The sequence below is a fragment of the Microchirus variegatus genome (assembly GCF_963457635.1).
Source record: "Microchirus variegatus genome assembly, chromosome: 5".
Lineage (NCBI taxonomy): Eukaryota > Metazoa > Chordata > Actinopteri > Pleuronectiformes > Soleidae > Microchirus > Microchirus variegatus.
The window spans coordinates 10,320,616-10,334,473 of record NC_139806.1 but is presented as its reverse complement, the minus strand read 5'-3'; the positions used below and the strand labels follow the sequence as shown (position 1 = coordinate 10,334,473).

The 13,858-nt window shown below is 39.2% G+C and overlaps 1 protein-coding gene across 1 annotated transcript; it reads right to left on the bottom strand.

The window, feature by feature from the left end:
* Positions 1-1,242: 1,242 nt before the first annotated feature.
* On the bottom strand, positions 1,243-8,796 carry LOC310926773 (amyloid beta A4 precursor protein-binding family B member 1-interacting protein-like; the record flags this gene model as incomplete). The annotated part of the gene is made up of 12 exons (XM_083888960.1): positions 1,243-1,409; positions 1,906-1,990; positions 2,092-2,190; positions 3,509-3,619; positions 5,266-5,409; positions 5,478-5,552; positions 5,631-5,752; positions 5,895-6,057; positions 6,432-6,503; positions 6,593-6,792; positions 7,087-7,174; positions 8,755-8,796. The coding sequence occupies 12 exons, from the start codon at positions 8,794-8,796 to the stop codon at positions 1,243-1,245; spliced, it is 1,368 nt and encodes a 455-aa protein (XP_083745086.1).
* Between the last annotated feature and the right edge of the window lie 5,062 nt (positions 8,797-13,858).

The window sequence follows — 13,858 nt, the reverse complement described above, 5'->3', positions numbered from 1 at the left end:
GTAAAGACTTCAGTGTCCAGAATCTCCCACTTACAATCACATTATCTGCTCTTGTTCCGTGTTAATCTGCAGTTTCCTGGGTTTATTTTTTTTTTCTATTCTACTACTTTTTGCAAAAAAAACAAAACAAATGCCTGCTCTTACAAAGTGATTGTTGTGATCTCCGAACACTGCCGATGTTTGTAACCAATCACACAGTCAAAGACTTTTATTCCGAAATGGACGTTGAGTATTCATTGAGCCAACGTACATCATTGCATCATTGATTGTATTTTTTCCCGTCATGAGGTCCTTTTTTTTCTTTCTTGGTGAGAAAACTTTTTCTACTTAACGTATTTTTAGCGTTGCATTCGACTGCGTTCTTACGTCTGACACTGCTGAGGAAGGCCTGTGAGCAGTTTGTATGTACAAGGGTTTATTTATACTTCTTTCATAGAGAAACCAGACAACCACTGATGATGTGCGGAACTTTGTAATGTTTACCATGGAACGTCTTGCATTTTCAGGACATCACAGGTCAAGGCGCCTTTATTTGATGTGTGTTTTCTTATGATCAAAAGTGGGCTAAAGGGAAAAAAAAGAAAAAAACAAATACAGAAAACAACAAGCTCAGTAACTTCAATGTTCATGGGAACAGAATTCAATCTTTGTCTTCTCAATTTGTACATAGGATGTGTTCATTTAAATTTATGTACAGTCTTTTTGTAATAAACAGCTGAAACTACAAGCAGAACTGATGTTTTTGTGTTTGCTTCTGTTGTGGGAGCCCTCCACATTTATACCTGAGCAACTCCCCTTTTGCATTCCCCCAATAGACAAAGAGTCTGCCATTGAAGGCTGTGTTTTCGCACCTTTTTGTCTACTGGAGGCATCGGGGAGCCGACTCCTTGCGGATGTTGTAGGAAGGTGTCAGTTCAGGCTAGACACAATACACAATATACAATACACTATACACACATTACCTGGTATTCTGTACTGGGCAGGTATAGGGTGATGGGCAGTTTTAGCTCTGAGTCAGAGAAATTGAATTTACCATTACACTTCTTAATGCGCTTGAAAAAAACCCAACACAAATAAATATCATTCAATCAGTAAAATTTTGTTTATTTTTGTATCAGGCATGATAACACAACTGCACAATTACCATTTTGGATTCCTCATTCTTGGCTCCAGGTTGTTTTATCCAGAATAATGAGGAGTGGGGATTAAATCTGAAGTTTAAAACACAGGTGAGGATGTGCTTTATATAGTTGTGTAACCAGGAGGAAGAGGAGGAGGAGGAGGAGGTGGAGGAGGAATGAAGTCAGGTGGTGACTCTGGAGGATAGTCTATAACTGTGTCTGTGGATGATGATGATAATTCTAATGCTGGTTGTAAACTGATCCCAGGTCTGAGGCTTTTAGGTTTGTCTGTAACAAATCAAGTTCAAAGTTCATTTACATAAACACATTACAACATAGAATTAATAAATGCAATATTGTAAACACAACCAATACTAAATGATTGAATGTGATCTAATTGAGCTGTTTTAAAGAACATTTTATATAATATTATATTATTTTTATGTAAGTGGTTAAAACCTTCATCTTTCAGTCTGTCTTTACAAAGGTCCAGTGCGTAAAACGTAGATGAAATTATTGAATATAATAAGAGCACAATCACCCTAACCCTAACCCTGAATTGTTTAAGACCACCATGTTTTAAAAAAAATTTACAATAGCCCATAATGGACAAACTAAACATCTGTTTTCCCTTCTATTTTTTTTAGTTTTAAAGCTTATTGAAGACTTCTCCAGCACACTTCAAAGAGAAGGGTGAGGTGATGGATATTCAACACACAACTTCACCAATAGATTACTGTTATTACTGCAATACTAACCCTGTTCTCAGTGTGTAATGAATTACCTGTGTGTCCTGCAGAGTGCACAGTTTGCTGAGTGGACGCTCTCTTCACTGCGGCTCTGTAGTTCTCATACAGAACCGTCCCATACTGAACACAGAGGACAAACGTCTGTTCAACTCAGTCTTTTTATTTATTTCCTGCTCACACTACAGATGAGTGTGTGACTTGTTATTGGTGTAAAATCTGACCTTGGCTATTCTGATGGAGTTGACCCACAGCGACAGAGTGTGTTCACTGTCACAACACAGGAACCTGGTGTAAGGAGACTCTTTCTGGATACAGGGATGCTGTGAGGGCAGACAACAGTGATGCAAAGACTTAACAGGAAACAGTCAAAACAAGTGGACATGATGCGTATTGGTGTGGTATATTCTACATTTCTAAAATAAAATGGCTCCTGGTAAGACGGAGTTTCTATTATAAGCATGTGTTATAATAACCCATTTTCAGTCTTATACACTACCGTTCAAAAGTTTGGGGTCACCTATACAATTTTTTTGTGTTTTCCATTAAAAGTCACACTTTTATTCATCAAAAGAGTTGCAAAATGAATAGAAAATTACATCAAGACATTGACAAGATTAAAAATAATGATTTTTCTTTTGTCAAAGAACCAGCAAAACTGTTTTCAGTTGTGCTAACATCATTGCACAAGGGTTTTCTAATCATCCAATAGCCTTCTAACGCGATTAGCAAACACAATGTACCATTAGAACACTGGAAATGGGCCTCTATACACCTATGTACATATTCCATTAAAAACCAGACGTTTGCAGCTAGAATAGTCGTTTACCACATTAACAATGTATAGAGTGTGTTTATGATTCATTTAATGTTATATTCATTGAACAAAGTGCTTTTCCTTCCAAAATAAGTACATTTCTAAGTGACCCCAAACTTTGAATGTGTATCACAGCCTGACATATTATGCCACATCTTCAGTTTGTGTTTTTCATGTACACACATAAGCCAGTAGAGGGCACACTATACAAACTGGTTGTTGCAATAACCGTCACCAGTTTGAAGCTACGAGAACATTGGTATAACTGCTGAAAAACCACGTTCTTACAGTTCTGTGAGGGTAAAAGTAGTCAAAATAAAGCTGCATCATCATCATCATGTAAACTCTTACTTTGAATCTATTCCATTTGCAAATGCTTTTTTAAAATGATAGTCTAGGAAGGAAAGACTGATTAAAGCCACACAACAAGGAAATCTAAGTCTGTTGTTATGCTCGTCTATGATATCTTTAGAATTTCTATAGAAGTTTATAAACTGCTCACTCTCCCACACCAAAGTCCATAGAGAAACTCTATATATATTTATCTCACACGGACACAGTAGCTGCTGGTCGATTGCTGCCTTGTTTGGAAAGTTTATGTCGCTTGTGTTAATCTGAACGCAGGATTTCAAACACTGAATTAACAAAATGCCACATTAGAACTTAGTGGAGGAGGAAACAGTGATCGACCAACTCCTGTTTGCCGTGGTGTAAAATCGCTGATTTTCTCTATGGACTTTGGTGCAGAGAGTGAGCTCTTGACGACATGACACAGACTTCAGCCTCATTTAAATATAACTATTGAAAATGTATAGTTCTATCACCTTGAGCAGGAAGCAGAAGTCGGTAGGAGCTCTGTATATCTGCTTGTAGTCGTTTGTGGCATAAACGCTGACTTTATCGAAGCGAACAAAACAGGCCAGATCAGTGGAAGACTGGAAGAGAAAACACACCACATCCTGACATTAACACACTGTGACACGGTCAAATGTGGAACTAAACGCTGTAATATGAGAATAATATGATAAGTCACGGTGATATGTCTGAACTGCACATGTTAACAGCACAAAAGAAACTGATCCACTTACTGCCATCACAGCAAAATCAACACGTTTGTCCATATTTGCAATTTATTTATTTTTCATCTTACGAGCTCTTCGGACATTCCTGCCATTTTTGAATTTTTGATTTTAAGCAGAAACACATTATGTTTACACATTAAACCACACCGACAATAAAGTTTGAGACCACAGAGGATGATGAAGCTTTACCTAGTTCTTTTTTTGTTTTTCAGGTGGTTCCTCTTTACTAAATCATGTCTCTGATCTTTAAGTCTCTGCTGGTCTGAACTGTTCAGACATGAGGCTGAATTTATGACTCTTTAATAATCTTAGTTACTGACATTTCTCTTTCTTAGGGTAAGGGTTAGTGTCCCTCCCACTGCTCAGATGGCCTCAGATGATTCCTGTGGCTCTTATGGTTGCCATTTGCACATCTGCCTCACACTATATCCCCCCCTCACCCCCTGGAGTTAGCCTGCGTTTGTTTTTGTGCTGAGACTCGGCTCAGACTCAATGACAGAAGGACATGTTTCTGTTCAGGCAACAGTTCACATTGTCCATCTTCATTCCTTCCCTTCCTACTCTTTCTGGAGCACGGATAGCATAGCTAGCATAGCATAGATAGCTAGCATAGCATAGATAGCAAGACATTTAGGAACTCAAATTAGCCTAATAGCAGTCTTAAAATAAAATAGTATCTGGTAACTTAGACTTAGAAGTCACCTTTTATAATATTACTTAAGTAAAAGACATTTACTGTAATTCAGTTTTAGAATTAAAAGTATTATGTTGATGTTATAAATACAGACCATTACCAACTCTTCTTCTTCTGATTTTATTTGGTAGTAACGAGTAACAAAGATAGTTAGCAAAAGTAGCGAGAAATATGAATAACAAAGTAAAGCACAGATACACTACGTTCAAAAAGTTTGGGTTCACTTAGAAATGTCCTTATTTTTTTGAAGGAAAAGCACTTTTTTTCAATGAATATAACATTATATGAATCAGGAATACACTCTATTCATTGTTAATGTGGTAAACGGCTATTCTAGCTGCAAATGTCTGGTTTTTAATGGAATATGTACATAGGTGTATAGAGGCCCATTTCCATTTCAGTGTTCTAATGGTACATTGTGTTTGCTAATCACGTTAGAAGACTATTGGATGATTAGAAAACCCTTGTGCAATGATGGAAAAAAAACCATTATTTCTAATCTTGTCAATGTCTTGACTGTATTATCTATTCATTTTGCAACTCTTTTGATGAATAAAAGTGTAAGTTTTGATGGAAAATACCAGCAAATTTTATAGGTGACCCCAAACCTTTGAACGGTAGTGTATATGTGAATTTTGTACTTAAGTACAGTACAACTATTTGTACTTTGTTACATTACAGTACTGACTAATACAAGTGTAACTCATGCACAGTTTTGTTTGTTTAATAATGGTTGTTATGTAAATGTATTGTTTTAGACAATAAACAAGGCACAACGATCATTTTATTTGATATATAATTGTACCTTAGTTTTCCCCTTGGGTACATAGTAAATGCCAGAGGCCCTGAGTGTGAAGTATCGAGGTTTCCAAACCTTCTTCCCGTCTTCCTTCAAGAACATCATTCCCTCAAGATCAGGAACTAACACAGTAGAACCCTCGAAATGTTCCTGTAGGGAAATGAAAGCTTCCTTTATTTGTGAAAGGACTTAGATGATGTGAGGTATGCATAACTAACCTTGAGCAGGAGTTGTTTGGCATGCTCATTAAACTCACTCGTCGCTGTCTTCTTCTCCTCCCACATGTAAAATAACTTGGGGGCGGGTGAGAACAATTCAGGTTCAGTCACACAACTTTAGTGCGATGACGGCTCTGTGTTTTTCCGTCTCACCTGCGGCTCTGTGAACATCACGTACTTCTGAGGCCTCGACACGAAATAGATTTTGTTCTCGCTGTGGCGAGTCCACGCAGACAGCAGCTCCACGAGACTCTCATGGTCCTCGAAGCATCTGTCTGAAAACAGCGAGACGTCAGTGCAGTGGTCTTCAATCTTCAGCCCCACGAAAACACACGCGTCGGACAGTGTTCCTGCAGCTTCTGTGGACAAACGCGAGCTTACACAGACACAGATTATGACATGTTGCTCTAATCTCACCTATCCGCAGCTCAGGGTTGGCCTCGCACAGGCTCCAGTCGATGTTGTTGCGGTCACAGTGTGTCTTTTCAAACAGTTTGTCCAGAACCTCTCGCACCGTTTCTCTCTCGTCCACCATCAGAGTCTTGGAGCTGCCGTCGCTCATCAACACCTTCACTATCAACTAAGCAGGAATATTGGGATATTTATCGTGTTATTCTTTTAGGTTCATCATTTCAGGGAACGTTTATTGTAAACACATTTGATCTAATGTGTGTTTTGGTCATTTATATCTAAGTGGTCTTCATTGTCAGTACATCGCTTCTTCAAGGTCAAGTGTATGACCTTCAGGAGGGTTTGTCAGCAACAAAATTGTTTGGTTTTCATTGTCCACGCGGTCGGTGTAGTGCAGGGATGTCAAACGTACGACCCGTGGGCCAGAACAGGTCTTCCGTTTGTTGCAATCTGCAGCCTCACCATTAGATGTCAGTAATGCTCACACACTTAACCTTTAACAGCTGCGTGATGAAAACAGACACCGAGACCTGTCGTGTTTACCTTCCTCACTTTTGCTTCTTTCAGCTTCTCCAGAGCCAGTTTGATTTTTTCTGCCTTTGTTTGAGGTTCACGCTGGAAATGAAGAAAGTATCATTTCATTACATACAAAAAAAATAAATATATATATATATTATTATTATTACAGGCTGATTTTAGCTTACCCTATGTGGCACTGCATATATGGCAGCAGTATTTGGTGAAGCAGCCGCTTCAGGCTGAGTTGTGGCAGCTGGTGCTGTTTGGTTTTCTGTGACGCTGCTATTCTGCTCATAAGTGCAGGGAAGATCTTGCGCGGTTGAGCTTGATCCCAGATCGGCCACCAGGGCATCCAGGTCGTTGTCCTCCAGTTCATTAAGAGACTCTGCGTGGAATGAAAAGCCCAAGAATGTAACCTGCCACATTTCTTCTTTTAAGAACAGCAAGATGTTTGAGGTTGAGATGACTTTCTGGCACAAGTAATAACAGAACTCCCCAAATTCAAAGAGAAACCTTATCTCTTTAAAGACTGTAAAACCTCCCCACTTGCATCCCTCTACATTACACATGAATGTCTTACCCCAGTTATTATTAGCTATTATCTGAGTGTTTTCAAGGTCTATGTAAGTGAACGTTTTAGTTTGAAACGCCTGTTGGTTCGCGAGGAACGATCACTCACCATTCAGGTCTGTGAAGGTGACGGAGAAGGTGTTTTGTCTTTGTGAGTCAGGATCCACGCCTGGCGAATCCACTGGTGGTGATAAACTCTGCAGGGACAGGATTTCATCATCTCATTTCACCTCAGACTCCCACTATCTTACTCAGACCAGTAAAATACCAAATAATATACCAAAAAAATATCTCCTCTGACTTTGTCACCCCACAGGAACCAAAGCGCTGTGTTTGGCTTCAAATCATGTAAAGTTCAGCAACATTATTCAGTGGAGGAGGAGAAGAATACACAAACACACACTCTGCTTTGTCTTCTGGCTTCAAGGCAGCAAAGCAGAGAGAATGGAACCAATCAAGGCAATAAGTGGAACAACTGGAAATCCTTTTGTTTCTCGGATTCTCAGAGGAACCCTTAATTAAAACTCTTTTCTCTTCCAGCTCTGGTGATTGTGTGTGGACTGGTGTTTGTCACTGTGAGGATGAAGGTCCAAGTGACTTTATAGAGCCTGATGGAATGCATACCATTCTCACGTCCGCGCTCGTTCTCGCGTACGTGGAGACATTTTGTAAAATGGAAGACGACTCGCGCCTCAGGCTGAGGCTGCTTCAGTGAGAAATATGTCATGTTTTTCTTGGCAGTCATTTGAGGAGCAGCTTAAGTGCAGCTTATGGGAATCTACAGTGTCGCCTACAGTTTGATCCAGATGTGTCGACCTCACGTCTCATTGTCGCCTCACATTTTTTCTCCCCCTCCCCGATTCTTGGTTTCTGTCATCGTATATTTACAAGTTCACTTGATTGGTCCCGTTCACTTCTTGTAAGCTGTTCCTACTTCAAGACAACACATGACAACTTTCTGCTCACTCATCTTCATCCTGCTTTAACAAAGGGGAAAACTGAACATGCACGATAACAATAACAATCATTTTCTTTGTAAGGAAAAGGTCAATCTTCACAGGAGTGATCCTAGCTGGAGAAAGACCCAGAGCAATGTGAGCCCCCCACATTTATACCTGAGCAACTTCCCTTTTTGCATTCCTCCAATAGACAAAGGAGTCTGCCTTTCCCGGCCATGTTTTCACACCTCTTTGTCTACTGTAGGTTTCGGGGAGCCAACTCCCTGCTGATGTTGTAGGAAGGTGCAAGTTCAGGCTAGACATCCTAATTACACAATACACAAAAGGACCTGGTATTAAGTGTTAGGGAAAGGCTCCAGCTCTGAGACAAAGACATTGAATTTGCCATTGCAAACCTTAGCTAAACTGATCAGGAATCTGTTGGTCCATTATGCTGATGATTCATTTAGAGATGCCACAATGTATTACACTGAGCAAAACAGCCATGATAACCTCTCACATTCGAATGAAACATCTGAAGTTGAGCCACTTAAGCAAGTTAAACAGATACAAAGAAAACAACGTCCTAAAGTCCATTTGTTCGCCACTAAAATCCTCACTAAATGGAGTGATGGGTAGCTGTCATTGCAGCATTTATAGCCTACATTTATTTAAGCATATAAGGGATTTAATAAACACATTAGACAGCTACAGATTCTCCTCAGATGATGCTGAGCATGCAGCTTTGTGGCCCCCTGGTGGCTCGGAGGCCCTGTGCATTCGCATAGTCCGCGTAACAGCAAGAGCGGGCAATATTTGTCAGAGTAAGATCGACTCACCTGGCTGAGATGGTCAATCTCACCGAGCAACTGACTGAACATGGCGTCTATGTCCTCCATCTGAAAACAGCACGAGAGAGATGTCGTTTTCAGCAGAAGGAAAAACACACACACACACACACACACACACACACACACACACACACACACACACACACACACACACACACACACACACACACACACACACACACACACACACACACACACACACACACACACACACACACACCGTCAGTATCGGGAAATGAAAACTGGGCAACCATTTCACTTCAGTAAAATTCAGTTTCAGGCAGCATTGAGTAAAACCATCAACCATCAAAGATCCACTGGGTGAACTCTTGGACTCTTGCATGTTTGGAAATGTCAGTAAATAAAAATAGTTAAACCACATGCAGAGCCTGTTCTTTGACCAAAAACACACACGTTTTCCATGTTTTTTTCGAAGCCTTGAGTGTGTTTTTAAAACATGTTCAAAGTCCCTCATACTGGGAAATAATATCCCTTAAGTGGTACTTTGGCTGTCAAGTCAGACAAGTTGTGAAAGTCAAGACAAGTGTTGTAATTTCGGCTCTTTATTGTCATTTCATTTCACCATTGAGAAAGAATTTGACCTAATACACTTTAAAAAGCAAAGTTTACTATCTGCTGGGTAACATTCTCCAATCAGAGATCTGTGAGGCTTAATTTTTAGATTTTTGTGGAACAATAATTCTGTGCATTCCATATGGAGGCGGCAGCTTGCCAGCTCGAGGGTCAAAAATACACCTCGCATGTGGAGCAGCTTAAAAAGCAAACTGAAGAATGAGAGCTCCGGCTCTTGCCAACTCCTCTGGTCTGTTTTCTGCGCGCAGCGTTCAATAACAGTCCCGTAAAAATTAGCTATATTCAGCATCGATGGAAACGTGAAACATCACCCAACAAGTACAAAAGGATTATTGGCGAGTGGAGTTGCTTGATTCTGCTCTGCATGTTTATCACTTCACATATCAGGAGGTTTTTCAGTGGAAAAAGTGTCTCAGTGTTATGTGCACAACCACACTGCAAGCCCACTACAATGACAATAAAACTAATCAACGCTAATGAGCAGTTTCCCAATCTTTATACATAAAAACACAGAAATACACGTAGGTCTTCTGTTTGCACAACACAGGCACAATTAAACTGATATATTGGTGCCACCCAGGCTGTGTTTGCGTCGTGTACGAACAGCGTTTTGCTCTGCTCTTGATTATCATTCATTTAATTACATTTTGTTCTTTTTTATTACGCTGCAAACAGCGTAATACTGTAATTCATTAACCAGGCTCCATTCACATATTGTAGTCTTTATTTTTCCTTTTGAGGATAATGAGAGAAACTCTGTGACCCTGAATACAATAAAAAAAAAAATCCCTTTGTTTTATCTCCCCTTTTTTAAATTCTGCATTTTAGGATTTGTTTCAACAACTTGGATGGCATCGAGGAGAAAAAAAAAGAGTATTGAACACAACACTGACATTTTATCACAGTTTAAATAACTTGTCAGGAGACAGATGCTTATTTTTACGTCCAAGAGGAATAAAGGAATTTAAGTATTCATTAAAAACTTGTGCTTGGCAACTTGGTCAATCCAGTATTCTCTCTCAATTTTGTCCCACTCCTGAGGTAAATATCCACCTGCTAAAAATGTCTTTATTCTCACCGGTTGCTAACTTTGTCATGATTATACCAAAGTTAACATATGTTACTCAACCAGCACTGCCATTGCAGTGAAGTAAGCATATTTGGAAGAGCTGTCAATACATGCTGTAATTGTCATCTTTTTAAAGGGGAATATAATGTTTGAAATTCTCTTGTAGTGAGGCTCCAGTATCTTAAAGGTGCCATATGTAAGAATGTGGCCAAAAACTGGTACTACATTCAAATTCAAAATACTGAGGTCTTTTAGCTTTCATTTTCTGATGTAACTGGCAACCCGTGGTTGCTCGACTGCTGGGAGTCTACTGACTGCAATGATTGGTAGATGGCGGTAGGTGGCGCCACATGCCGAAACATGATTTCAAAACATAAACATGATTTGCAGTCTGCAATATTTTTTTTTTAATGCACATATTTTGTCTGTACTGTTGTTGTTGGTGAGTTCAGTTTGTTATATGAACATTATTCCTGAGTCTCTGTGACATATTAGGAGGATTTTATGGCCAGTTGCTTTAGATTTATTACATAATGCACCTTTAAGAGGTGTGGTTTTAAATCCCACCACTGCCACCAACTGTAACATTACAGGTTGTAAGGCTCCATAAATTAGGGATTTTTTTATTCCTTGAGCATGGCTGGCAGCACTGGAGTTAATTAAACAGGTGTTTCATAAACCAAATATTCAACAAGAAAAAAACCCCAGCATCCCAGATAAACAACAAAAGCATACACGAATCCAAAACATTACTGCGCAAAGCCTCCCCCACCAAAAAACAACAACACACGCTCTTTCCCCCACCTCCACAAAATGGCCAGGTGGCTTCTTATACCCCTCCTAGCTCCACCCTAATTGGGCTGAACCATTGTGAAGGTAAAAGTAGGTCGACTACAACAGACAAAAACAAATCAATCACCTTAATCCTGTAACAAAAAAAAAGAAGTAAAATATCCTTTTACAATTGTTAAATGACACTAGGGAAAAATAAACATAAATAGTAAAGTTTAAGAAAACCATGAAACACACACTGGTTTTCAATGACTTCAGAGGACAATGCATTGACTTACATTCATTTACTGGCCTAATCCTAACCCTGAGCCTAACTTCTTCACCCTACTATGTCGTAATTTGCATTATGGGGGACTTGATTTTCCCTATAATGTGACTGTGTAAACAGATCAACGTCCCCACATCAGTGGTAATACCTGGAAAACACACACACACACACACACACACACACACACACACACACACACACACACACACACACACACACACACACACACACACACACACACACACACACACACACACACACACACACACACACACACACACACACACTCTCATTAGCCTCACTGTGAGGTCAGCTAACCATCCACAGGTGTCTCCACTGAACCTAACCACTCTTGGGAGCATGGTGGTGGTGGTGGAGAAACCCTTTTCACACTCTCTCAGAAGTCTGTTTGGACTTGAAGAGAATGAAATGTTTATGCATTTGTGCGTTGGCTCTTCCATATTCATGGACCTCCTCCAGCCTGAGTTAACTAAAGATATCTGAGATGGATTAAATATAAATATTTAAGAGGTTAAACATGGCTGCGTTTAACTTAAACAAGCTGCAGCTGGATCAGCGCCGTGTGTATTTTCTGACCATAGCGTTTGAGACGTTTGTAAATGTAGTGTCTCTGTTTTGTTCTGTACAACCTCACCACACACACACGCAGCCTAATGTATAAATACACGAGCAGATTGACCTACATTACACACTGGCCGCCGCCAGCGCCGCTCGCTCTCATTCTGTGTTTACGCCGAACAGTAAACAGACCGTCCATTAAACTGTAACGAGGTGAAAGGGGAAGAGTGAGGGTGACGGTGGAGGCTTAAAGTATTGTTTCCATATGAAAGTGTAATTTGTGGATCCAGAAACTGAACTTTAACTTTTGTGGCCTCTCAGGACTTCTGTCTCCCACATGTGTGTGTGTGTGTGTGTCAGTCCTAACTTCTGTTTCTCATAATACATATGTATATGTTTTTTTTCTTCAAAAACTGTGCTTGTCAGTGATAATATATAATACTAAATAAAAGCATTCAACCACATTTGTTTCCAAAACCCATGTTCGCATCAGGCGTGTTGTGAGTGTCACACATCAACAGAATGATGGACTGCAAAAAAAACCAAAAAAAAAAACCCAAACAATTTATTGAGACTTATATACTGTACATAAAAGGAACCAGAGAGCATTTCCTGGTGACAATAAACCAACATGTTTTCGTCTTCTCTTGTGGTTCGAGAGCTTCTTGCCGTCTTTCTAATCAGTGGCACAGCTGTTTACAGGCTTCTGCTGGAGGACGTGAGTTTGTCCTGAACAGAGCTGATGTGACGGCTCAACTATTTAACTCTTAAAAGAACAAACGTTACTCCGTTTTATTTAATTGGAATTTGTTATACGGTTGCAAACATATGGAAAAGTATTAGGGCCACATGTAAAGAAAATAATCTGAGATTGAAGTCAGAATTTTGAGTAAAAAAAAAAGTCAGCGTTATGACTTTAATCTCATAACGCTGACCTTTTTCTCAGAATTCTGACTAATTTCAAAATTCTGACTTCAATCTCAGCATTTTCTCTCAGAATTCTGACTTTAGTCTCAGACTTTTTTCCTCAGAATTCGGACTTTAATCTCAGACTTTCTTCTCAGAATTCTGAGTTTAATCTCAGACTTTTTTCTCAGAATTCTGAGTTTAATCTCTCCAAATTTTTTTCTCAGAATTCTGACTTCAATCTCAGCATTTTCTCTCAGAATTCTGACTTTAGTCTCAGACTTTTTTTCTCAGAATTCGGACTTTAATCTCAGACTTTTTTCTCAGAATTCTGAGTTTAATCTCTCCAAATTTTTTTCTCAGAATTCTGACTTCAATCTCAGCATTTTCTCTCAGAATTCTGACTTTAGTCTCAGACTTTTTCCCTCAGAATTCGGACTTTAATCTCAGATTTTTTCTCTGAATTCTCAGAATTATATGATTTCCTTTCTTTAATCTCAGAATGATTACTTTTTCTTTAATCTCAGAATTATCACTACAATCTCAGAATTATGACATAATCTAAAAATTCAAGTATTTTTTATTTAAATTTTTTTTTTTTTAATGCTCTTCCATAGAAACATCTCTCAGTTAAAGAAAAATACTATGATTAAAATGTTTAAGTTTTCTTACCGTTTCGCTGATTTCACCACAAAGTGCTACAACACTCAAAGGTCAGTCTACGAGTAACTACTGTGGAGCAGTGTGTCTGTGCGTATACTAGTTTAACTTCCTGTGAAATTGGGGAAGTGGACTTCAATTACTTTTTTTTCTTTTTAATGTAGTACTTTTCTAATTATGATGCATGTACACATTTGTTTCGCTGGCTCTTCAGATCCCACAGT